This window comes from Lynx rufus, unplaced genomic scaffold, assembly GCF_022079265.1.
Source record: "Lynx rufus isolate CCGP_SWC_20201006 ecotype Redwood Valley unplaced genomic scaffold, mLynRuf1.p SCAF_1, whole genome shotgun sequence".
NCBI lineage: Eukaryota > Metazoa > Chordata > Mammalia > Carnivora > Felidae > Lynx > Lynx rufus.
The window spans coordinates 172332646-172357541 of record NW_025814823.1 but is presented as its reverse complement, the minus strand read 5'-3'; the positions used below and the strand labels follow the sequence as shown (position 1 = coordinate 172357541).

At 38.2% G+C, this 24896-nt stretch overlaps 1 protein-coding gene across 3 annotated transcripts in view; it reads right to left on the bottom strand.

Annotated features, from left to right (window-relative positions):
- Nucleotides 1-748: 748 nt before the first annotated feature.
- APC (APC regulator of WNT signaling pathway) overlaps nucleotides 749-24896 on the bottom strand; it is a 150018-nt gene continuing 125870 nt past the window's right edge. Inside the window, exons 10-17 of one of the 3 annotated variants that reach the window (XM_047090223.1) lie at nucleotides 22977-23355; nucleotides 20932-21027; nucleotides 19577-19630; nucleotides 15763-15902; nucleotides 15133-15210; nucleotides 13987-14103; nucleotides 11016-11230; nucleotides 749-9523 (exon numbers count right to left, since the gene is read on the bottom strand). In XM_047090223.1, the coding sequence (XP_046946179.1) occupies nucleotides 2944-9523; nucleotides 11016-11230; nucleotides 13987-14103; nucleotides 15133-15210; nucleotides 15763-15902; nucleotides 19577-19630; nucleotides 20932-21027; nucleotides 22977-23355 (7659 nt within the window). In that variant the 3' untranslated portion in view covers nucleotides 749-2943. The remainder of the gene's footprint in view (nucleotides 9524-11015; nucleotides 11231-13986; nucleotides 14104-15132; nucleotides 15211-15762; nucleotides 15903-19576; nucleotides 19631-20931; nucleotides 21028-22976; nucleotides 23356-24896) is intronic. The other 2 variants (XM_047090232.1, XM_047090242.1) reach the window with 2 other exon arrangements.

The following is a 24896-nucleotide window of genomic DNA, read 5'->3' as shown; positions in this document are numbered from 1 at the left end:
TTTGTCTATTATTGGGAGTGGAGATGGACGGGCTATATCAGATTTTATAGCTTAGCATTCATGCCTAAAGCAGGGGAAAGTTTATTTGTTGGAATACTTTCTCAGATTAAAAGGTCTGGTTGAGAGGAATAGCTAGAACTGAAGGCAATCACTCAAGGAGCTTTATCGTTACTTTGTCACTTGATCTCAAAGTATGGTTCCCAGACCAGCAGCATCAAGCAACACCTGACCCCTTCTTAGAATCGCAAATTCTTGGGCCCTGTTCAGAATGAGCCATTTTGGGGTGTGGCTCTGCTGAGTCTTAATAAGCACTTCTGGTGACTCAGATGCAGTCCAGTTTGAAACCCACCGACTTGGGAGTTGTTTGCTGCAGTGGGAAGCTAGATGGGGCACTGCTCCCTGCTTCTCTCAACAGGTATCATAACTCTTACTCTCTACACTGTGCTGTTACCATTTTCAACAAGCATATACTGGGACCATCTGGCCTGCTATCAGTTATGGCAGCACACTGCAAACTTCTAGAAGTAGAATTGAAGGTTGCCCCTTTCCTAATTCAGAGCTTTGGTTCAAACTGAAGAGTCTCATATATCAACTTTTTCCTCCACAGGCAATGTCGATTGACAGGACCATCTGACAGTAGGTGTTGCTTACAGTACTTCCTGAGCTTTCTGGCAGGTGGAAGACATCTTTTTTTTTTTTTTTTTTCGTTCCCAGCATTGATAGTTTTTTTTTTTTTAATTTTTCTTCCTTGAAAAAGGCAATTTTATTCTAATCGATTTACATCCCATCTCTTTCCATAAAAGTACTTGAAGTGCTCATAAAAACTGGCATGCAGTAGTTCAGAAAAATAGAAAATCAGGACTAAAAGAGCAAGGAAATATGACCTATATGTGCGTATCCCTGTTGGAGAAGGCAGCCTTTGAAAAATACATCAACTATTATTATTATTCACAAACGATCGATTCATTTAGATAAAATGACAAAAATTTAAATGTAGATATATTCCAAAGATCAGTAAATTGAAGTGTTTGCAAAGTGGTACAGTGGAAAGAGTATGGGCTTTAGAGGATTTACTGGCATTGATAAACACATGTAAGGGGTACATAACCACATGTGATTTCAGGGGCATCAAGCAGATGTGCTTACTCCTTCTTAACCACTTTTCCCAGTATCCCCACTGTACCTAAATATCTTTTCTCTTCCCCCCAAGCAGAATGCATGAATTTTATCACTAAAAGTAAATTTTCATTTATTCAGTATGTGAGCATTTATCATTTTCACCCTCTGATCATTCAGGACAAATTCTGGGAAGATAAAATGTTAATATGTGTATTAGTTATCTTCCTTCATGAAGGAGGCTCTCCCTGCTCTGTGAAGAAGGGGGCAATGGCACATGTACCCCATAACTCTACCCACCAGAAACAGTATTCCCTAACAGGCAGAGGTTTTTAAATTGTCTTTTGAATCTCATAGTGGTGTTAAACCTTTGAAGTTACGTGTGATTTGCATTTTCTGAGCATGGGAAAATGCTGATTACAATCAGCTGCTGGAATTTTGCCCCAACATATAGGGTGATAAAAGGTGTTCATTCCAGACCCAGTAGCAACAGAGGGTAGATGAAGGGACAAGACAGTTACACTGCAAGACAGGCATGGAAGAGACTACTTATACCTAAGAATAATCAAAATTTTCAAGTAAAGAGACTATTAAGAAAAAAGAAATACTCTACGTGGGCCTATTATGTTCAACGTCCAGTCCTGTGCTAGGTAGTGCACATTGCTATTCCATGAATCTGTTTTAAATCAACCCCAGTGGAGTAAGAAAAAATATTAAACACCAGGAGTGCTAAGCTAATCTCATATAAGAATAATAAGTTTCAGGAATGGTTAAGTGCCAATGCATGGAATGGTTAAATGTCAACAGTTAGCTTCAATTGTTTTTATTACAGTAAGAGGAATTTTACTCTTAATGCATAGAATTTGAAGAAAAAATTTATATAAGCTTTTAAAAGAGGCCTTTTTAACAATTATTAATACAAACATGAAATAAGACCCTTCAAACAAATACCAATTTCAGTAACAGTTTACATACAGCAATAATTTATTCTGAAATGTTCATTTAGTTTCTGTTGAGACACGATTCATGTCTCATTAATAAAAGAGCAGCCATCTCACCTCAAATACCAGAATATACAACAAGTTACAGCATAGCAAAATTCTATCTACTTTCAGATAAAATCTAGTTCAGGTAAAATAGTTTCATTCAATGTTTTACAGTTACACAGATTTTTTGATTTTTTTGTTTGTTTTGAGCACAAAATAGTGTAAATTGTTACACTGTAGCTATCTATATGCACATAATTTGACCACAGAACTGTTAATCATTACTTCTGAAATTGAACCATCAGTTTCACTCATGCAGTAAAGCAAAGCAGGCTGGGTAAACTTGTTCATCGGGAACCATATTACTGTGAATTTCACAGCCACATGATTAATTATAATGTTAGATGGATTCACAAGGACTAAAACAGAATGGTTTTTTGCATAAATACCAATTTCTCCCTGATGTAAGTTTAGTCAGTTTATAATCTAGAAATGATTGAGAACAGCAATATATCATATCCTCTATCTGTAGTGTTCATTATTTTCAGACAAGCAATAATTAAAGTATGATGGGATGGGATGCTACTTAAATACATGTAAAACATACTGTACAAATATACTTGGCTTTACCATTTTTTTCCTAACTATCAAGAGTGCCTCCCAAAATATGACCAGTGAAGACAAAGTATACTATCAAATATGGCTTCCAGAACAAAAACTCTCTAACAATCAAACCTATTTACAAAATTTTTCAGTCTTTTAAAGTTTCATCTGAAACAAGATTTCTACATAGCAGTTGTAATTAACACATAATTTTCTTAGTTTCATCATTCCAGCTCTTTTAAACAGATGTCACAAGGTAAGACCCAGAATGGCGCTTAGGACTTTGAGTTCCACTGGATTCTGTGCTGTCAGTTTTTGAATCTCGTTTCTTCGTGTTGTTGTTCACTGGTGTCGGGATCTGAGATGGCCGAGCTGAAGTGCTATCTGCGCTGCTTTTCCTAGGGCTTGGATTGTAGTTAAACGGAGTCACTCTGGCAGCAACAGTCCCACTAGGTGAACTGTGCTTGCTTGAACTGCTAGAACTGAAAGGGGTACGCTCAGCTATGGAACTTTCATTAGTCTCTGACACAGGGACAGGGTTACTTTGTCCCGGTTTAGCCTCAGTTCCTTTTTGGTCTGGGGCATCTACCTGAATAAAGGAGTTCAGGCGGTTTTCCAAACCCATGGTGCGTATGGGAGCACTGCCATTACCCACATTTTGTTTTCCCTGATTATCTTTTGAATCTTTAGCGTTTGGATTTCCCTTTTCTGAAACAGTGTCAATCACGGGGGGAGTATTTCCTGTTGGGGATCTTCCGGATCTAGGGTTGTTGATGGGACAGTCCTCAATTCTCACCCAAACATCCTCTGTTTTAGAAACAGCAGGTGCCATTTGATAAATCAGAGTCTTTGATTCAGCACCATTTGCAGCACCTGAGGAAGTGGTCTGAGAGGTACTATTTGTGGGAGAAATCTCATTTTCTTTTATTTTTCTCCATGTTCCTTTTGTGGATACTTGGTTTTCTTTAGTTTGTTTGGTTCCTGAAATAGAGTTCACATGTTTTTCATCTTCACTTTTTGCTTTTTCACTGGATTCTGATGAAGCAGAAAGAATTGAGGATGAACTTCCAGTTCTTCTCCAAGTGCTTACTCGTGGAAGGGATGATGAATGTTTGCTGTGCTCACGTTTCCAGGTTCCTGACCTATTAATTGGAAGTCTAGAAGGACTTTCAGAATGGGAGCGTGCTATATCATGGCGCTTTGCTGGTCTTCCATCATTATACTCTATGGTGGGACTGAGATTAGGTGGGAGTTTTCGCCATCCACCAGACTGAACAGATGAATGTGTGGACAGAGACATATCAGGAAGGGAAGGACTTAAAACTGGAGTCTGTGCCTGGGACCTAGTGGGAGAATCTGGTCTAGAAGATGGAGAAAGAGATTCAAATGAAGCAGATTCCTCCAATTTTCTCCTTAGGGTTGGGCTTGGAGCTTCTTTGATGAAAGTTGACTGGCGTACTAATACGGGTCTCTCTGACCTATCAGATTCACTTCCACTTGATTTAGTTGAGGACATTCTAGAAAGTTCTACCTTTTTATTGGATCCATTCCCATTATTCATCTGATTTAGTCCTTTGGAGGCAGACTCACTTCTTGGGATACTGCTGCCATTCTTGGATAAACCCGTTTGTTTGGTAAGGTTCTGCTGGCTCATCTGTCTGCCTGGAGATGTGTATGACATCTTCCCAGAACCTGAGGACTTAGTTGAAGCAGTACTAGGGGATGAAGTCCTTGGCAACTGGGATAATTTATTAGGAGGGCTTATTCCATTTCGACCAGGAGAAATTGAGTTCCGCCCCGGAGACTGCATAGGTCTACTTAATGGTTGTTGGGCGGGTCTTGAAGGAGTGGAATCTCTAGATCCTGATCTAGAAGACCCTTTATTTGCTCCAGCTGGTTGGGATGTCTGCCTGGTAACAGGGCTTAATTCTGACTTCACAGATGGCTTGGTTCCTCTAGGAGAAGTGGTGGCTGGCTGACCTTCACTAGGGCTTTTGGAGGCTGGAGTCTTAAGGGGTGGGCCTTTTTTAGAAACCGGACTTGTACTTGAAGAGCTATTTCGAACTCCTGGAATATGAATCATTGTCCTGCCCCGAGAGATTGAAGGCATGTTTGTTTGAAGAGGCTGTTTCATTTGGCTTGAAATTTCTGAATTAGAACGAACTTTTCCGGTAATTAAACTTCTATAAACTTTTTTTCCTCCTTTGATTCCTTTATTTTCAGATTCTATCTTTTTAGTTTCCAATGTACTCTTCTCCCCAGGTTTTAGAATTCGTGGGCCCTTATTACTTGTAAAGGGTTTTTCCTCTTGATCAGGTGTAAGATGAAATGGTGATCCCAGGGAGATCCCTGATTTCAGTGAAAGGATGGAGTCTGAGTCAGATGATGCCTGTCTAGATAAACATGCAGCAGCAGCAGCTTGATGTAAACTACTTACTATGGAATTTGCACCTTCCTGAATAGCTTTCCAATCAAAATTTTCTGAATCCGGGGATAAACCATGTTCTGAATCTGGTCTCTGTATATCTTTCAAATCAAGTGTCAAATCTTCTGCCAATATGCCACTCATATTTCTGGGACTATGCTTTTCATTATCACCCTTGAGTCTTGAAGGCTTTTTCTTTTTTGGCATTGCAGAACTTATACATTCCTGCAACAGGTCATCTTCAGAATCAATACTAAGAGAACTGAGAGAACTATTTCGTGAGAAACAAACAGGGGTATCTTCAACATGAAATGATTTAGGAGCATAACCTGATGCCTGAGGTTTACTGGGTTCTCCCTGTGAGTCAGGGGGCTCTGTCTCTTTGACAGGTTCACCTTCTTTGTTATTGTTGTTTTCTTGATCAATGTCACTAAGAGAACTTAAAGAGGAATTTCGAGAAAAGCACACCGGAGTATTTTCAATAGCAAAATTTTGTAATTTCTCATCAGTTGCTGCTCCCCTGTCTGGTATGTCTTTGGATGACTGTGGAAAAGTGGATTGCTTCTGCAGCATGGGTTTAGACTGACCTCGATTTATTGGATGTTTTGTAACAGCTTGTGTCTTATTAGCTGATTGTTGGCTAGAGGTTAGTTCTGTGTGGCTGGTAACTTTAGCTTCTGATTCTTTATTTTCTTTCCCCTTTCTTAATTCAGCCTTTTCTCTAGAAAGGTCGACATCATCATCATCAAAATCTAGAGAACTCAAAGAATCATTTCGTGAAAAACAGTATGGAGTTCCTTCAATGGGAGTGTAATGATGAGGTGAATCAAAAGTAAAACTTCCTCTGACTCGATCTTCATTATTTGGTAGCTTATCATTGAAGTCCTTGGAATTATTTTTCAAGTTCTGTTTCTTTGAATCTTTGTTGTCTGAGAAAGTTCTTTCAGCATTTAAATTATTTTTTGAGTCTGTGTTTTTTCTTACACGTGTCCTATATTCAGTATTTTGTGGTATAGGTTTTACTGGTGAAGTAGGTTTCTTTTTCTTACCATCTAACTGATTTTTGTTAGCTCCAGATGAAGACATAGATGCTTGTTGGACCTGGTCCATTATCTTCTTCACACGGAAAGGCTTGTGACTTTTTCCTTTGGGCATAGCAGAGTTAATGCATTCTGCAAGAATATCACCTTCTTCTGTTTTATTGTCATCCAGTTCAGATATAGTTGCAGATGGGGTTTTTACTCTTTGAGCCTCATCTGTACTTCTGCCTTCTGTAGGAATGGTATCTCGTTTTTCAAATTCACCGGACTGTGCTCCTGCTCTAACCCCTTCTCCAGCAGCTAACTCATTTGGAGGAGATTCTATTGTTAGATCACTTAAAGATGTAGCTGTGGAAAAGTTTATAGGTGTCCCTTCTACACAATACACCCGTGGCATATCATCTCCTGGTGTAAAACTAACATGTTTTTGTGCCTGTAACCTGTTTTGCGATGGAAGAAGTTTATACACAGGGAGTTGACTTGGTTTCCTTGCCACAGGTGGAGGTAATTTTGGAGCAGTCTGGGCTGGTTTTTTGGCTTTACGTGAAGATTTTGTTGGCATGGCAGAAATAATACATTCTTCTAATATTTCAATATCATCATCATCTGAGTCATCTAACAGATCTTTTTCAGAATCAGTAGGTTTTTCTGCTTCTTTTACCTGGCTTTCATTTGCTTCTTCAGGCTGCTCAGATTCGGTTTCATTCCCATTGTCATTTTCCTGAACTGGAGGCATTATTCTTAATTCCACATCTTTCTGTATAAATGGCTCATCGAGGCTCAGAGCACTCAGGCTAGATGAACAAGAAAATCCATCTGGAGTACTTTCTGTGGCAAAATGTAAGAGAGTATCAGCATCTGGAAGCACCTGGACTCTCTGTACTGCAGCATTTACAGCAGCTTGCTTCGGTCCACTCTCTCTCTTTTCCGCAGCAGGGGCTTTGTTTTTAGGTACCTCTCGCTTACTCTGAACTGTCTGAGGAGGAGGAGGAGGAGGGGTTTTACTTCTGCTTGGTGGCATGGTTTGTCCAGGGCTATCTGGAAGGTCACTGGGGCTTATAATGCCACTTACCATTCCACTGCAGGGTTCACTCTGAACGGAGCTGGCAATTGAACGACTCTCAAAACTATCAAGTGAACTGACAGAAGTGCATCTGCTAAACATGAGTGGAGTCTCCTGAACGTAGTGCTCTGGTGGACTTTTAGGTGTCTGAGCACCACTTTTTGATGGAGATTTAGCCCCTGAAGAAAATTCAACAGCTTTATGCCTGGTCGATTCTGCAGATAAACCAGAAGCCTGAAGTCTGCTGGATTTGGTTCTAATGTGCTGTGACACTGTTGGAACTTCACTCACAGACTCTTCTGTTGATCTAGTCCCACTGTTTTCTTTTATTTCTGCTATTTGTAGAGTATTAGCAGAATCTGTTTCCTGTGTTGTCTGATCACATCCTATTTCATCTTCGGCCGATGACAAAGATGATAGTGAACTGCAACGTGAGAAACATATTGGGGTATCCTCTACACAGTAAGTCTGTATTGTTTCTTGGTTGATAGAGGGAACTTTGCAGGAGGTGGCTTTTGGGGTCTGACCATTTCTGCTTTGTGTGGAACTTGGATGGTGCTGATTCTGCCTCTTGGCATTAGATGAAGGTGTGGATGTATTCTCACTGCTTGAAGAGATGTGTTCAGTTTTAGTGCTTTGTCCAGATGAACTCTTTGAGAATGAAAATGGTGGTTTCTGTGAGGCAGGAATGTCTGTGGCATATTTTAAACTATAATCGATAGGTTGATCCACATGATGTTTCTCTTCATTATACTTTATGCTATAATTTGTTGGTCTCTCTTCTTCTTCATGCTGCTCTTCCTCAGAGTAACGTTCACTATAGTTGGTTGGCTTATCATCTTCATAGTCATCTTCCTGACACAAAGACTGGTTTACATTTTGATTAATTCCATGATTGGAACTTACTCGATTTGTTTCTGAACCATTGGCTCCTCTTGACCTATATGGGGAAACACATTCCTGCTGTCCAAAATGTGGCTGAAACTTGAGATGTTTATCATCAGTGCTCTCAGTATATACGGGGTAAGTTGTGCTTTGACTTCTTGATTGTCTTTGCTCACTCTGTTTTATTTCATCTTCTATTATATGTTTGGGTCTTGCCCATCTTTCATTCTGTGAAGGGCTTTGCCTTCCGGAGTTCAATTGCTCATCTGAATATTTAAGACTATAATTTATTGGTGTATCTAGTTCTCCATCATTATCATCCATATGATTTGCGCTGTGTATTTTATGGGCTAGGTCAGCTGGATACTGACCATAGCTGCAAAATTTACTTTCATCATCTTCAGAATAGGATTCAATGGAAGGCTTCATCTGACCTCTTTTACCATAACCATCACTACTACTGACACTATTTAAACTATCATTTGAAGATCTCTTATATTCCAATTTGGCATAAGGCATAGGACATGTCCTATTTGAATTTTCTGACTTAGTGAAGTTGTAAGTGTTTGCATGTGTGTGGGCAGTGGAGCTTCTTCTTAGTGCATTCCTCTCATCTGTCCCACAATGTAACTCGCCGGTAGACCCAGAACTTCTGTCTTCCTGGGAGGTGTGAATGGCTGATACTTCTTCCATGACTTTGGCAATCTGGGCTGCAGTGGTGGAAATCTGCAAACCTCGCTTTGAAGAAGTGCCTGGATTTTCTGTTGCTGGGTGGTAGTTGCCTAGGCTAATTCCTCGTTCTCTCTCCAAACTTCTATCTTTTTCAGAACGAGAACTGTCTAAACTTCCTCTTGATGAAGAGGAGCTGGGCAACACTGTAGTATTTAAATATGGTGAAAGGACAGTCATGTTTCCAGTATTAAAATTGTCTGATCTATTATCATCATGTCGATTGGTGTCAAAAACATAGTCACCATAAAGATTTGGCTTGTGTCGTTGCTTACTACGATGAGATGCCTTGGGACTTAAATTGTCAATATTGTCAAAAGTTTCTGATAAATGCTGAGCATCTAATTCTGCTTCTAGGGCTTTTTGTTTCCTGACATGAAGAGATGGCAAGCTTGAACCAGGAGACATTATATTGGCATCCTTATACTTTGCAGGTCTATTTGCCATGAGATTCCTTAAAGCTGCAGCGCTTCCCATAGCAATCATTTTGTGCTTTGAATGAATGAGGTTCTTGAGCATGCTGACTGCCCCCATGTCCCATAATGCTTCCTGGTCTTTAGGATTTCTTGCTGAGAGATTCCACAAGGTTCCACATGCATTACTGACTATTGTCAAACTGTGAGATTTCAAGTGTTGTAATAAGGTTTGCAGGCAGTTGTTCTCTCTTAGGATTTGCCTGAAATAAAAAGAAGAGATCCCAAAATTAAGGTAAAAATCTGCTTATTATAACAATAAATAAAAGGTTAGAAAACAAATTTAAATCTAAAGATAAATACTAAAACTGATTAATAGGCACAATAAAACTGCACCAAATTATACTACAAATTTCAAGCATTTCACATTTCCATTTGTTCCTAGTTCATTTAATGTTTATTGTTTAAAAATACTCATCTGTCAGACTAAAAGAAGTGTTAATTTTAACACATTCTGTATTTCCTATTCTGACCCAATAGCCTTTAAAATTTTTGCCTGAGCAGACACATCTGCCTTGTTTATATGGTCATAGAGTTCCCCAATAAATGTATCATGAAATCTTATGCTAAACAGGGACTTTGTGGTAACTTAATCTATGGATGGGTGCCACAATGTCGACTAATAAGACGTAGTGGAAGACGTGGAAGAATCGATCGATGGATCTTTATATAGTCATAAAGCTGTAAGCTTTATGTAAGCTCCTAGGCCGGCAAACTGACATTTTAGAATAACCTATATGTCCCTGGATTGAGTCTGTGGTACTGCCATCCCCCTTACAAATGTGCTGTCAAACTGTGCACGTAGTTTGTTATTTCTAATGAAAGGTTTTGGAAATTTAAAGGTAACTTTAAAACAAAGGTTGAGAGTCCCAAAGGTTGAGAACTTTGGGACTTGAAAGAGCCATAGCTTGTTTAATGCACGGTAAACTGAAGTTTAATGACAGCATGTTCAACTTTAGAGGGCTTTAAAATTGATTGGCAAGGGTGTGCAGTGAGCCTTAACATGACAGTTCTCTCAGCAGTCCAGCAAACAGCTGAGTGCTTACTGAATTTAAGAGGTCTTCTTTGCATAGCAGAAAGGGCTATAAGGCTTGTTAGTCTGTGCATCAAAAACCTAAAGAGAAGATGTTCACATTCTTTACAAGTACTGTTACTAAAAGCACCTCCTGGACTTTCTGAAAATGGGAAGCAATACTGGATAATAAATAAATAAATATGCTGTGAAAGATACCCATATTTTTGTTGACAAAATACAGAGCCTAAATTCTGAAAATGTGTGCCTTGTATCTCAGATACTTTCTTAGGTTTCACAGCCCTAGTTAGATAAATGGTTGTTGGTTAAATGACATTATGATTATTAAGACACCGTTAGAAAGACATGAACTACTGTGTTCTCTGGATTATACACCTAAATTTTGTTCTTTATAAACCTTATACTCCTTTATGCCATACTAACATATACAATGAGATTTTGTTCTTTGTAGTATTTGTAACTTTTTTTTCCCTACGTATGGGTTATACCTTTTAAGTGTCATTTATTTACTTGTACACATCTTTGTGATACTATAAACTTTTGTTAGAATAAATACAATTTGGCTTAGAACCTGCACAATTAAACAAAACACTACTTACAACTGGGTCTTTTTAAGGGTAAGAATTCTACACTAATTCATTTAAAAGTAATATAAAACTTACCTGTGGTCCTCATTTGTAGCTATCAAGCTGGACACGTTCCGTAATATTCCACCTCCACTTTCAATAATGGCTAAAGTATTTGTCTGGCTTCGGTAAGTGAGAGTGCCAACCAGAAATGCAAGCGCACCATCTACAGCACATATATCAGCTTTATTCTCAGTGCAATGTGCTGACAAATTCCATAAGGCACTCAATACGCTTTTGAGGGTTGATTCCTATTAAGAAACAGAACATGTGTCATCTAATTAGAGTTGGAATGTGCCTCTTCCAACTTCTGTGTTTACTTCTATTCAGTTGTTAATTTTTTTAATTTAATTTTTTTAAAGAGAGAGAGAAAGTGTGAGCAGGGGACAGGGGCAGAGGAGAGAAAGAGAGAATCCCAAGCAGGCTGCACACTCAGTGCAGAGCCTGACCTGGGGCTTGATCCCCTGACCCTGGGATCATGACCTGAGCAGAAATCAAGAGTTGGACACTCAACCGACTGGGCCACCCCAGCACACCTTGAGTAAGTTGTTATTATTATTATTTTTTTTTTTAATTTTTTTTTTCAACGTTTATTTATTTTTGGGACAGAGAGAGACAGAGCATGAACGGGGGAGGGGCAGAGAGAGAGGCAGACACAGAATCGGAAACAGGCTCCAGGCTCCGAGCCATCAGCCCAGAGCCTGATGCGGGGCTCGAACTCACGGAGCGCGAGATCGTGACCTGGCTGAAGTCGGACGCTTAACCGACTGCGCCACCCAGGCGCCCCGAGTAAGTTGTTATTATTATTGCACAACTCCCCTGCTCCTTGCCCCTCATGGGCAAAGTATTAGGAACTCTTCATTTAGGACAACTTTCATAAAATACCAAATGGAACTTAAGTGATGTCCCCATAGAACAAGCAGAACACAATACTAAACTAATGACCTTTATGAACTTTATTCTATGTGTTTAGATGGTACACACATATCTTGCAAGAGCTCATATTAAATTTTTTAACGCTTATTTACTTTTGAGAGAGAGAGAGACAGAGAAACAGAGTGTGAGCAGGTAAGAGGCAGAGAGAAGGGGACACAGAATCTGAAGCTGGCTCCAGGCTCTGAGTTGACAGCACAGAGCCTGATGCAGGGCTCGAACTCATGGACTGTGAGATCATGACCTGAGCTGAAGTCGGATGCTTTACCGACTAAGTCACCCAAGCAACCCTGACAAGAGCTCATATTAGACTATGAGACAGAATTGGTGTGCATTCTGAAAAGATGACATTTCATGATAACAAAACCCAAAAAAACCCTCTATATACTGACATGGAAAGATGTTTAAGATTTAATATTAAATAAAAACAGCAAGTTGTATATAACAAACATATCAATGCTCTAAATTTCCTGGTATCTTATTGTAATCCACTGCCAGCCCCAAGCAACTACTGATCTGTTTCTGTCATTATAGATTATTGCATGTGTCAATGGTTCATTAAAAAACATTTTTTTAAATGTTTATTTTTGAGAGAGAGAGTGAGAGAGCACGAGCAGGGGAGGGACAGAGAGAGAAGGAGACACAGAATCTGAAGCAGGCTCCAGGCTCTGAGCTGTCAGCACAGAGCCCAGCGTGGGGCCCAAGAGGTCATGACCTGAGCCCAAGTCGGATGCTTAACCAAATGAGCCACCCAGGTACCCCAATAGTTTCTTTACCCATTCACCTGTTGATATACTTTAGAGTTATGTCTAGTTTTTGGCTATCAAAATTGCTGACAACATCTGTGTTTAAGATTTTGTGTGAACAGAGGTTGTTTCTCTTTGGTAAACACTTAGAACTGGAATGGCTGGGTTGTATGGTTGGTATATGTTTACCTTTAAAACACTGCCAAATGTTCTTCAAAGTGGTATATACCATTTTACATTCCCACCAGCAGTGTATGAGAATTCCAGCTGCTTAACATCCTAGACAACACTTGGTTAATCTTTTACATTTTAACCAATATAATATATGTAATGGTATCTCACTAATTTTAATTTATATTTTCCTCAGGACTAATGATGTTGAGTATCTTTTTAAGTGCTTCTTGGCCATTTGTATATGTTCCTCCCTGTAAGAAATACAAGTGTTCTGCTATTTCAAGAGCGTTTTAATGGTATTTTTTATGCAGACCCTAAGTATATTTGAATATTATTGTTATAACCAGTTTTTTAATTGAATACTTTTCTTATTTCTAATTATATTTCAGTTGATTTTCTTGGGTTTTCCTGGTATAATTTCACAAAAATACATACACAAATAAATAAACAAACCCCCCAAATTATTTATCTTCTCAGAAAAGGACATTTTGAAGAAAAATAATGTAGGCTGTGGGTCCAGGGGGAATGGTTGGGTGAAAGGACGCCTGCTTAGTCCCAGATTTCAAGTTTAAGCTTTTCTTTTTAAATTAGCTTAGTTTATGAAGTAGATATGCCATCTGGTGATATTTCCTTTTGTAAACAAACTATTATTCGAGGAATTCCTTGCCCTTGGGTCTTATCACCTCTTGACAGGGTGACTGGCAAAACTGAGGACTCTGGAGAGCACAGAGTAACACTAACACTACGTACACGGTGATTCTCCACTGGGGATGATTCTTTCCCTTTGCCCCTCTGGGGCACATCTGGTAATATCTGGAGACATTTTTGACTGTCATGACTGAGGGGAAGTGTATTGGTATCTAATGGACAAAGGCCAAATATGCTGCAAAACACCATACAAGGCACAGGTCAGTCCCTTAAAACAAACAATTATCAGGTCCAAGATGCCAACAGTGTCAAATTCGAAAAACCCTGACTTACCCTAGGACACTTTGTACAATCTTTTCCATCTTAATACTTTAGTAGGAGTTTAGAGCAGTCTAAGAATAAGAACTGATGAGATAAGCGGGTCACGAATTAAGGAATCTCAGGGATGGGAAAAAGTAACCAAAGATGAAAATCCGAATGAGAATATTAAATGTTTTCAAAGGTACCTTTTTAACTTCCAAAGCACATTCCATTAATGCTTTCACACTTCCAACTTCGCGCAATGTCTTTTTACTATTTACATCTGCTCGCCAAGACAAATTCCTCAAAACACTTGCAATAACCTGCAAATGAAATCAATTTTAGAATAATTTGAATATAAAATAATTTATAGTTTTGTTCTCTTTTAGAGTGAGAGAGCAGGAGTGCCAGTGGGGGAGAGGGGCGGGAAGGGGGAGGGGAGAGAGAGGGAGGGGGGAGAGACAGAGAGAGAGAGAGAGAGAAAATCTTAAGCAGGCTCCATGCTCAGCTCAGAGCCCAACCTGGGGCTTGATCCATGACCCTCGAATCATGACCTGAGCTGAAATCAAGAGCCGGGATGTTCAACTAACTGAGCCACCCAGGTGCCTCTATAGTTGTTTTGTTTTTAATGCTTTTTTTTTTGGTTTGTTTTTAAAGTTTTTATTTATTTATTTATTTATTTATTTATTTATTTATTTATTTATATTTTATTTATTTTATTTTTTTCAATATATGAAGTTTATTGTCAAATTGGTTTCCATACAACACCCAGTGCTCATCCCAGAAGGTGCCCTCAATACCCATCACCCACCCTCCCCTCCCTCCCACCCCCCATCAACCCTCAGTTTGTTCTCAGCTTTTAAGAGTCTCTTATGCTTTGGCTCTCTTCCACTCTAACCGCTTTTTTTTGTTTTTAAAGTTTTTAAAAATATTTATTTTTGAGAGAGAGACAGAATGCAAGTGGGGGAGGGGCAGAGAGAGAGGGAAGACACAGAATCTGAAGTAGGCTCCAGGCTCTGAGCTGTCAGCACAGGGTCCAATGCGGGGCTTGAACCCACAAACTACAAGATCATGACCTAAGCCGAAGTCGGGTGCTTAACCACCTGAGCCACCTAGGCGCCCCTTAATGCTACTGTTAAGAGTAGAAATCTACTAATAAAGAAATTCCTCCTAAATACTAATATGGTGCCAAAAGGAATTCCTACAATATAATTATTTTCCTTTATTCTGGTATTAATGTAACCATAATTGAAACATGAGACACTAAATATTGAGCCAAAGCTTAAATTAATCTAAATCATGATATTAACCCACAAATACCCCCAAAAAACATTTGTGATTCTAACTAGTACCTGCTGTAAGTCTTCACTTTCAGATTTTAGTTGGGCCACAAGTGCTCTCATGCAGCCTTTCATAGAGCAGAGTGTAGCCTGTAAAATTAGAAATGGAACAGAGGGTCAGTAACAAGGCAAAATGAAGCTGTGCTTTACTTTTGTCTAATAAACTTCAAATCCAGTTTTAACGGTCTCATTTTAATCATCCTAATATTTTACCCATAAAAGATGTAAAACCAGATTACATAAGTCTTTTGCTATCAGTTCTTCTCTTAGTATACTGGAGAAATAAAATGAATAAATGATAAGAAATAATAAGCAAAGGGTTTTAAAGTAAAGTCTCTTATTTAGACGGAACCAATATATGTGTACACTTGCATACGTCATCAGGATTTTCAGATTTTTGCTCTCATTCCTAGGAACAGTATTTTAAATGCAATTACATAAATCCACTACTGTGTTCCATGTTTTGCCTTTGTTTAGGTGTAAGACAACGTAATGAGTAAGAATATGCAGTGGTGTGTGAAGTTCAGGTTTTTTATTAGTGAATGTCTAATGAGGAAAGGAAAAAAAGAAAATTAGTGAAAGGTAGTTTGTAAACTAACTCATACCAGAGAGATCTTAAGAAACGGATCTTCTAAAACATACCTTGTTGGCTACATCTCCAAAAGTCAAGTTTGTCAAAGCCATTCCAGCATATCGTCTTAATGTAATACTGTAGTGGTCATTAGTTAGCCCATACATTTCACAGTCCACCTGCAATAATTCTGCAATGGCCTGTAGTCCCCCTAATTTCAAAAGGGCAAGAGGAAAAAGACAATAATCTAAAATAAAACAAGTAATACCAAATTTAAAAACTAATTACTAGGAAAAAATCTCAAAGAATGAGAATATATGGTTTAAGTATGTCTTTAGAACTACAAGCTACAAAAACTGTTATAAAGAACTTTTGTGAAATACACTCATAAAGTACAAATGATAATTACTCCATTTTCTGCCAGTTTTCTCCACCCTTCAAACCCTTTCATTAGTGAAGTGAGCAATTATACTCTATTTACTACACACACACTGTATCTTCTCATTGATGAAGAAGGCTACTTTCTAACACTAGATCTTCCCGCATGAAGGCAGAAAAAGGTAACTTATTTTTATTATTAGAACTTTACAAACATTCTTCAATGTTATACACTATGGCCTAATTAATGTTTTTGGTTTGCCAAAGAATTATCCTTAGGAATCCTGAGATTTCTAAATAAAACGGCATGAAGCAAAGCTTTTTTTTTTTTTTTATGAAAAAGAATTATCTGTTCAACTTATTAATAAGTTCTATAAAACTACATATATATTTATATATTTAAAAAATTTTCTTACTTTTCTTTGATACTTTCAAGTGTCAAATACCAACTACACTAGAATTGAGTATTTTTTTTCTCTGTGATTCCCACCACTGGGTATGCTCGACCCACAATGGTCAACACTAGGAAGGCAAGGAGAAAAATGAAGGAAAAGGAAAGGGAAAGACATAAAGGAAGGGGTAGTAACAAAACAGAACAAAATAAAAAAGGTAAAGCAAAATGGTGAGCAGGTGAATAAAAATAAAAATGCATATGGAGGCTATTCAAAATATTATTCATCATCAATGTTAATCATCATGGGACTAGGGATGTTGTTTTGTCACAGAGAAGTGGCTTAGAAAAAAGGAGGATGAATATAAACAGGCAATTCTTGGAAATTCTAAGTCTTAACAGTCAGGTTATTAATCTGAAAGAGGACCTGTACATTTAGTATTTTTGTAAATGATTTAGAAGGGTCAGTATGTAGAGGAATCTGCAAGTTTGTAGAAGTTCTAACTGGAGTCAAGAATTCCAATCCAGGGGAATTAACTGTAGGAAGGCTGGTGCATATCTTTATGACTAGCAGTAATGACAGATGAGTTTGAACATAGATAAGTGAAAATTAATTTGGTTAAGGAAAATCCAAACCATATTTAGGAAGGTTTTCCTCCAACCACCCATGATAATGGAAAAATACATAGCCAGTGAACAAAATACCGTCACTATCTTTATGGAGCTTAGAGATTAGAGGAAAGGCAGACACTGAACAATTAATTAAGGTAAAATGGACTGTGAAGAAGCACAGGTCAAGGTAATAGGTGGATTTAACCTAGACTGGGAGGATCGAGAAAAAGGCTGAGGAAATAAAGTTTAAGACTTAAAGGATGAATGAGTATCTAAAATGGGTGGGACAGGAATAATACAAAAGCATTTTAGGCAGATGAAACAGTAAGTGCAAGAGCCCCTGAACCTTAAATTAGCAACAAGGAGAAGGTCACAAGATGAGGCTATAAAAATGGGTGGAGACATCATGCAAGACTTTATATGTCACACCAAGGATTTCAGACAGGAGAAGGAGTAATTAAATGTGTGCTCTAAACAGACTCCTATGGTTGCAAGGTGCATAATGGATTACAATTGGACGTGTGGAGACAAATAAGACAAAGAACTGCAGAACAGAAGAGATGACAGTGGCTTGAACTGGAGATGAAAAGGAGAGCAGTGATGAGACAGATTTAAGAAGCAGAATGAAAGTACTCAGTTACTAAATGTAGGGGATAAGGAGGAGACAGTCATGGATGTCTCCCGAGATTGTCTCCTGAGCAACTGGGTTGGCTGGCATGCCATTTTCTGGGAAAAAGAACCCTGGAAGAGACAGAGATTTGGGGATGAAGGAGATAACAAATTCAGTTGGGGCAGTTGAGTTAAAAATGTCTGAAAAACCATCTAAATGAAGATGTCAGATGAATGATTTGATAATGTGTCTCAAACTCAGATTAAGATGTAAATCTGAAAAACACTGTACATGAAGCCATGGACTGGAAGATACTGCCTAGGGAGAGACGAAGAAAACCTACAACAGAGCTCTGAGGAATTTCTACCATTTAATACTTGAGTAAAGTATTAAGGAGCTTACTACTAGAAGGAGCCAGTAGAAGAAGTGAGAGTTCTGACTCAGGAAATGGAAATGGGAGTGACTGATGAATTGAAGACTGTGGCCCTATATACTGATAAGATCACCAAGATGTCGAGCATTACAGAGCAGGCTATCAATACCAAAACAAAACATACTATGCTTTGTGACTATATGAAATCCTGCCTGCTATATCAGTATCTGTGACACTTTCTTAAGAAAGTGAAATGATCTAATAAAGAAGGTCTCAAGAAGGCACTAAATGAACAAAGAGTTTTTTTTGAACGGAAAAATTAAAAAACTCAGGACTGGATTCTGAAAACAATGATTAAAGAAGGATATTGTCAATATCAGCAACACCATGAAGAAAAAGGAACATTCAATAAATTTTAGGATATCAGATAAAAGAGAGAATCTTTTATGATTTCAGGCAAATGAAAAAAAATTTCTGTAAATTTTAAGGCAATGAATATATATGTGAAAACTATAAATGGATTCACAAAAATATGATGTGAATTCATGACTGATAGAATAAAAAATAGATGCCCTAAGAAAACTTAGGCTTTTTCAAGGTAATGCAAAGATGATAAGCATGATTTTTTTCACATTCTGCTCAGTGTCTGTGTTTTAAAAAAGGGGTCCAGATGGACCAAATATAATCCAATGTGGTACCTCATAACCTTAAAGCTAATAGAGGACCAATGGTTTCAAAAGAAACCATTCAACAGAATCCTTAATTTAGACTTATATTAAAAAAAGATAATAGAAAGATGATTCTTAGTTTTAAAAGGTGTATTTTTTCCTTTTCCTTGGGTTTAGATATCACCACTAGCATGAAACGTCTCATTCTAAAATAAACATTAGGGACTCAACAAAAATATTCTATATATTGGTGTTTCACAAAATTTCCTTATCATGAGAATCACCTGGGTCACTTATTACATGATTCCTGGGTACCCCCTCTGGAGATACTGCTTTACTAAGCCTGCTACAGGGCCAGGGAATCTATATGGTTTGACAAATACCTCTGGTGATTATTATGATCTAGTTTTGGAAATACTAATACAAATAAGCCATGAGTTCCTTGAAAGTCAGAACCATATCTTCATCATTTTTACCTCCAGGGCATGGCATGGTTTCTAGGACAGAGTGGGCATTTAATCAATGTATATATCACTGATACTATAGTCTAAAACCTGTGATACTAATTGATGCAAACCTAAATGACCTGGGTAAGTTGTAGAATCTTCTATGTACAAATGACAGTCCCAGCAGACTGGGCTTTGGAATGTCCCTTCATCTATTTGGGACTTCTTTCCTCCTTATCCCTCACTATCAGATACCTTGTGCTTAATTACTCCATCTCCGCACAATCCACAAACCTTGATCTTTCTTTTGCTTTGTACAAATTTAGAGGCTAGGAATGAGAAGAAGGTAACCCCCTGTGGCTCTGTGCCAACAGTCACACCCCCAGAGGCCCCATCCTGCTCCTCACCTGCAAGCCCCTGCCCTAGCTCCTGTGATGAAATGCCCCGGGTAGCCTTCCTACCTGAAGAAGGAAGAGGAACAAATACTGAGTCTACGTTTTACTTTGAAATTCAGATGATCAATGTGTCAGTCCTAATCTACAGTTCATTGGAACACAGGGACATTTACAGGAGAACCTTTGTAGTAGTTTAAAACTGGATTAGTTTTCTTGTTTATTCATGATTTTTATCCCCTTCCCATAATTACTAGCATTAAAAAAACACTCAAATGTAAAATTTTCACAAATGCTGAGATTGTAGTAAGGAGGGGGAAACTCATAAGACCACACTCAGTTCCATGGGAGGCTGGGGGTGGGGGAAGGAAAGAGAATCAGATGGGCCAACTGCAAGGGCCTGTGGGAAGAAAAGCATGGCTGGAGGACAGGCCTGAGCTCACAAAGTACACAGCCCCCCAAAGTGATGACTCTGAAGGAGACAACACTCATTTTTGGCCATTTAGGTTCTCTGTGTTTAAGAGTCTCATGACTTTGTGACTTTTAAGATAAATGATGAATGACAATGATGAGGGTGGTAGGAATACAAAGTGGGGGCTGGAGTGTAACGTAAAATAAACAGCATGAAAAGCAAGGGCACAGCTACACTAAGATGGGAACTCAGTGTACGGTTCTTGCTTGTGGCACGACTAGAGATCCAGTTCACATGAGATGGCTCAGCATGATGCAATTATAAATACCACATGTGCAAAATGAACCTAGAAATCAAAGAAAAACCGTTACATGAAAAATGGGGTGCACAAAAATGCAGGTTATAAAAGGTTTAGAGTGTGTGATAACACATACACAAAAGAGTAATCCTTCCAAAACTAGTGGAATATTTCTAACTTAAATTAGACCATAATGCTTTTCTTCATTAACCAGTTTCAGAGATATTATGCTGCTTATCATGAGAATCCAGCAAAGTGTTGGTAACCACGAAGATAAATGAGAATTTTAATAATAATTTCTTCTGGTGTCCATGAGAAGTGACTGAGTTCAAGAACAATCACCTAGCTCCACATTTCAAAATAATTTAAATTACCCTCCTCATCAACTATCACATAGGGTCTACTATGGCAACAGGGGCAAGGAGTAGCCCAGTTAGTAGTTCTGCTAACTGCTGGCTAAGATTTTGAAAAGTCAAGTTAGTTTAAACAAGGTAGCAGTGCCTATCATTAAAAACCTTTTTTTTTTTCCTCTGGAAACCAGAGTATAATCATTTCCTACAAGGAGGAAGCAGGTGGTAATAGAAACGTGTGGCATTATACTCCAACGATGATGAAAAATGTTGGTTTCTTCTACAGCATTAAGAAACATTTTTGTCTTACCAAGTTCATTCATTGCATGTCTATGTTCTTCATCAAATGAAAGTTTCATTAGAACACACACAGCAGGACAGATCTGATGTTCAACAGGAGCTGGCACTGAAAAATAAAATTGATACAAAACATAATGCTTTGTTTTCTCAAAAGCAATAATGTTTATTATACTTAATAAAAAAAAACAAGGCTAATATCCCTAATGCATAGTTTAGTAGATCAACAAATATTTGCTGAATAGATGAATAAATACGACAAACATGGAAAAGAAAATATGAGTAAAGGGTTTTTCCTGGTTCCAGAAAAATATTTACCACTTACCTGCCTTTAACCAAATCTGTTAGTATAAATCCCTTGCAGGTTTATGCTATAACTCAAATAATAATTTAAAATTGAATATATAAAAGAATAAAAACACTTTGGTATAAAGTTGTTTTGTTATAATTTCTATTTAAACTATTGTCACGAGTGTGGGTTAAAAACACTTAGCTGTGTACAAATGTAATAAAGAAATCCAGTATAGGGCGCCTGGGTGGCTCAGTTGGTTAAGTGGCTGGCTCTTGGTTTTGGCCCAGGTCATGAACCCACAGTTCTTGAGTTTGAGCCCTCCATCAGGCTCTGCACTGACAGTGTGGAGCCTGCTTGGGATTCTTTCTCTCTCTCTTTCCCTCCTTCCTTTCTCTTTCAAAATAAGTAAAAACTTAAAAAAAAAAAAAAAAGAATACAGTATGAACCTAGTAGAGAAAGCTTACTATATAGAGTAAACAAAAATCTAAAGAGACGTCCAAGAAAATATACCTTCACATTTAATACCATGTACAAAGTTTCAAAACTCATTATGTGAAATCAAAATTTTAAAAGTCTATTTTTCAGAAGTAATAATATTTAATTTAACCATTTTGAGAACAATTCTTAAGATCACAAAATACAAGTTGTTACATGATTGTAGATGCCCAGAGAAAACAATTCCATAAAGACGATATTCTCTCAGTAAAGTATCTTACTAGTTTTCCTCATCCCTAGGACAAACAGATATAAAAGACCATTTCTGCTATTTTCTCATTCTTGAAAATTTGTAAATTTAAAATATATTCACCTTTATACATAAGCTAAAAAAACCCTGCTAAATCTTCATTGATGGTGTTCTCACCATCACCCCTTATCCCTAAATCAACAGGTTACTACAACAGTCCCCACCCTGTGTGCCTGTGTGTGTGTGTGTGTGTGTGTGTGTGTGTGTGTGTGTTTTCTTACCAGGTGAAAAGAAGATCTTACCTTATATACTTACTGCTTTTGGTTCTTGCTACAGGAATGAAGTAACTTATGTCCCCAAGGGTCCCAACTCCCATGTTCCCTGCTGATGGAGAGGGGTTGGTTGCCCAGGGTTTCTCCCTCAGCAAAGAGTTGGGTGGCTGATCACTCCCAGTAAGTGGGGCCCATGGCCTGAAGTAGGATGGTACAGTGGGAAGAGCACTGGGTTGAGAGTCAGAAGATCTGGCCTCTGTTCCTGACTCTACCACTTAGTAGCTATGAGGCTTCAGGCAAGTCTTTTAGCCACTCCGAGCCTCAGTTTCTTTATCTGTAAAATGGAGATAATACTTTCCCTTCCTACTTCACAAGGTTGTTGTGAGGGCCAAATAACATAACAGATATAACATATCTCTGCATCCACTGAACAGAATGTTATGCAAATGTAAAGATTATGGTGTGGTCACTAATTGCTGAATAAACTTGTATAAAGTCACTTTCTTGAGCTTAATCTATAAAAGGAAAGGGATGGAAAAACATAATTGCTCAAGTTCTTTCTAAATATACGATGCTATGACTATATATCTCTTGATTCCCTGTACTTTTTTGGTTGCCCTTTGCTCAATTTTTTCTAGAAAAATACAGACTTAAGCTTTAAACTATGTTAGCAGTGTAGATGGCTACTATGAACTTCCCATTCCTATATCCCACTCATATTCCACTCATAAAGACAACATACTAACTTAAAAAGTTTTCATTTACAAAACTTTACATTTGCTTTGTAACATGCACTACAGGGAACATACTTGGATTTTTGTCCTGGTCCATGCCTTGTTCATGGGCTTCCTGCCACTCCCAACAGGTTTCACAGTAAGCTCGTATCTGTTCCAAAAGATGAAGGACTCGGATTTCACGCCTGCCTCTCTTGTCATCAGGCTGTGAGTGAATGATGTTGTGAAGTGCTGCACTGGCCCTGGCCCGAGCCTCTTTACTGCCCCGGGAATTTCCCAACAACACAGAGTCTTTGTCATTGCCATGTAAAAGCTGGATGAGGAGAGGAAGACATCCAGACTGTCGCATGGATATACAGCTGTCTTGGGAGCTAGACATAGCTAGCAAAGTTCGCGACATATCATCCTTATCATGAGTACCAAGCATTGATAACAATGAATACACCATTTCCACCTGTGGGCCAAATGAGTTTAGAAACAAAATTATGACTTTAATATCCAAATGCTAACACCAATGAAGTGATGAATGGGATATTTATTGTAACTCATTAAAAAGAAAAACAAAACTCAAAACCTCTTTCCAGGATGAAGTAATGAGCATTATTTCAAAATCCATATAATCATCACCGATTTGTTTATATGAATAAACAGAAGCAGTGGTGACATACAGTGTTGAAAGAGAGAGTAGCTTCTTACATACTTAAACTGCCCTTTTTCTGGAATAGCTGGTAATAATCCATTGATTATAATGAATGACAATCAAATGATTTCACACACACACACACACACACACACACACAAATGAGGAATGTGGTTTATTTAAATGTACAATTTAAAATTTTACTGTACTTCTTTTAATTTATAACTATAATCAATAAACAGAAAACTTTTCAACAATTATTATTTACTACATACTAGTTTTCAACAATCACTAACCTTTACCAGATTATAATATTATTAAAAGTATATAATTTCTCCCTTATACATATAAAAATATTCTGCCATAAAAGGAAGAATGCCATGATCATATAGGGAGTAGAAGGCCAGGATTCTTTTTTTTTTAAGTTTATTTATTTTGAAAAAGAGAGTGAGGGTGTGTGAGAGTAGGGGGAGAGGCACATAGAGGGAGAGAGAAAGAGAGAGAGATAGAGAGAGAGAAAGAGAGAGAGAAGGAGAAAGAGGGAGAGAGAGGGAGAATCTTAAGCAGGCTCCATGCTCAGGGGAGAAACCGACTCGGGGCTTGATCTCACGAATCATGAGTTCATGACCTGAGCCGAAATCAAAAGCTGGATGCTCAACCAATTAAGCCACCTAGGTGCTCCAAGGCCAGGTTTCTTTCTTTTTTTTTTTATGTTTGTTTATTTTTGAGAGAGAGGGAGAGACAGAGGCTGGGCGGGGGAGGGGCAGACAAAGAGGGAGACAGAATCCGAAGCAGGTTGCAGGCTCTGAGCTGTCAGCACAGAGCCGGATGCAGGGCTTGAACTCACGAACCGCGAGATCATGATCTGAGCCAAAGTTGGGACACTTAACCAACTGAGCCACCCAGGCGCCCCTTCCAAGGCCAGATTTCTTAACCATTTTTTTTTTTTAAAGCAACCAGTAAACATCAATAACTCTCTGACAACAAATTCTAAGGGTTTGCTCAGAAGTAGATTAGACTGGAAACAGTACCCAGTTATCTTGCACCGTGGTTAGCCTCATTTCAATGTGAGAGCTATTACATAAAAATCAAGGCTATTATATAAAGAATGTATCATCTCTACAAATCAGTGGTTCTTAATCAGGGGTGATTTTGGCCCTCTTAGGACATGCTTTGCTTTGGAGACATTTTTTGGTGTCACAACTGCAAAAGAAAGTGCTATGGGCATTTAAAAGATAAAAGACCAGAGATACTGCTTAACATCTTGTAATAAAGAATTATCCAGTCAACAATGCTGAGGCTAAGAAACTCTAAATACATAAACACACACTACTTTTAGATACTAAAGTTTTAGG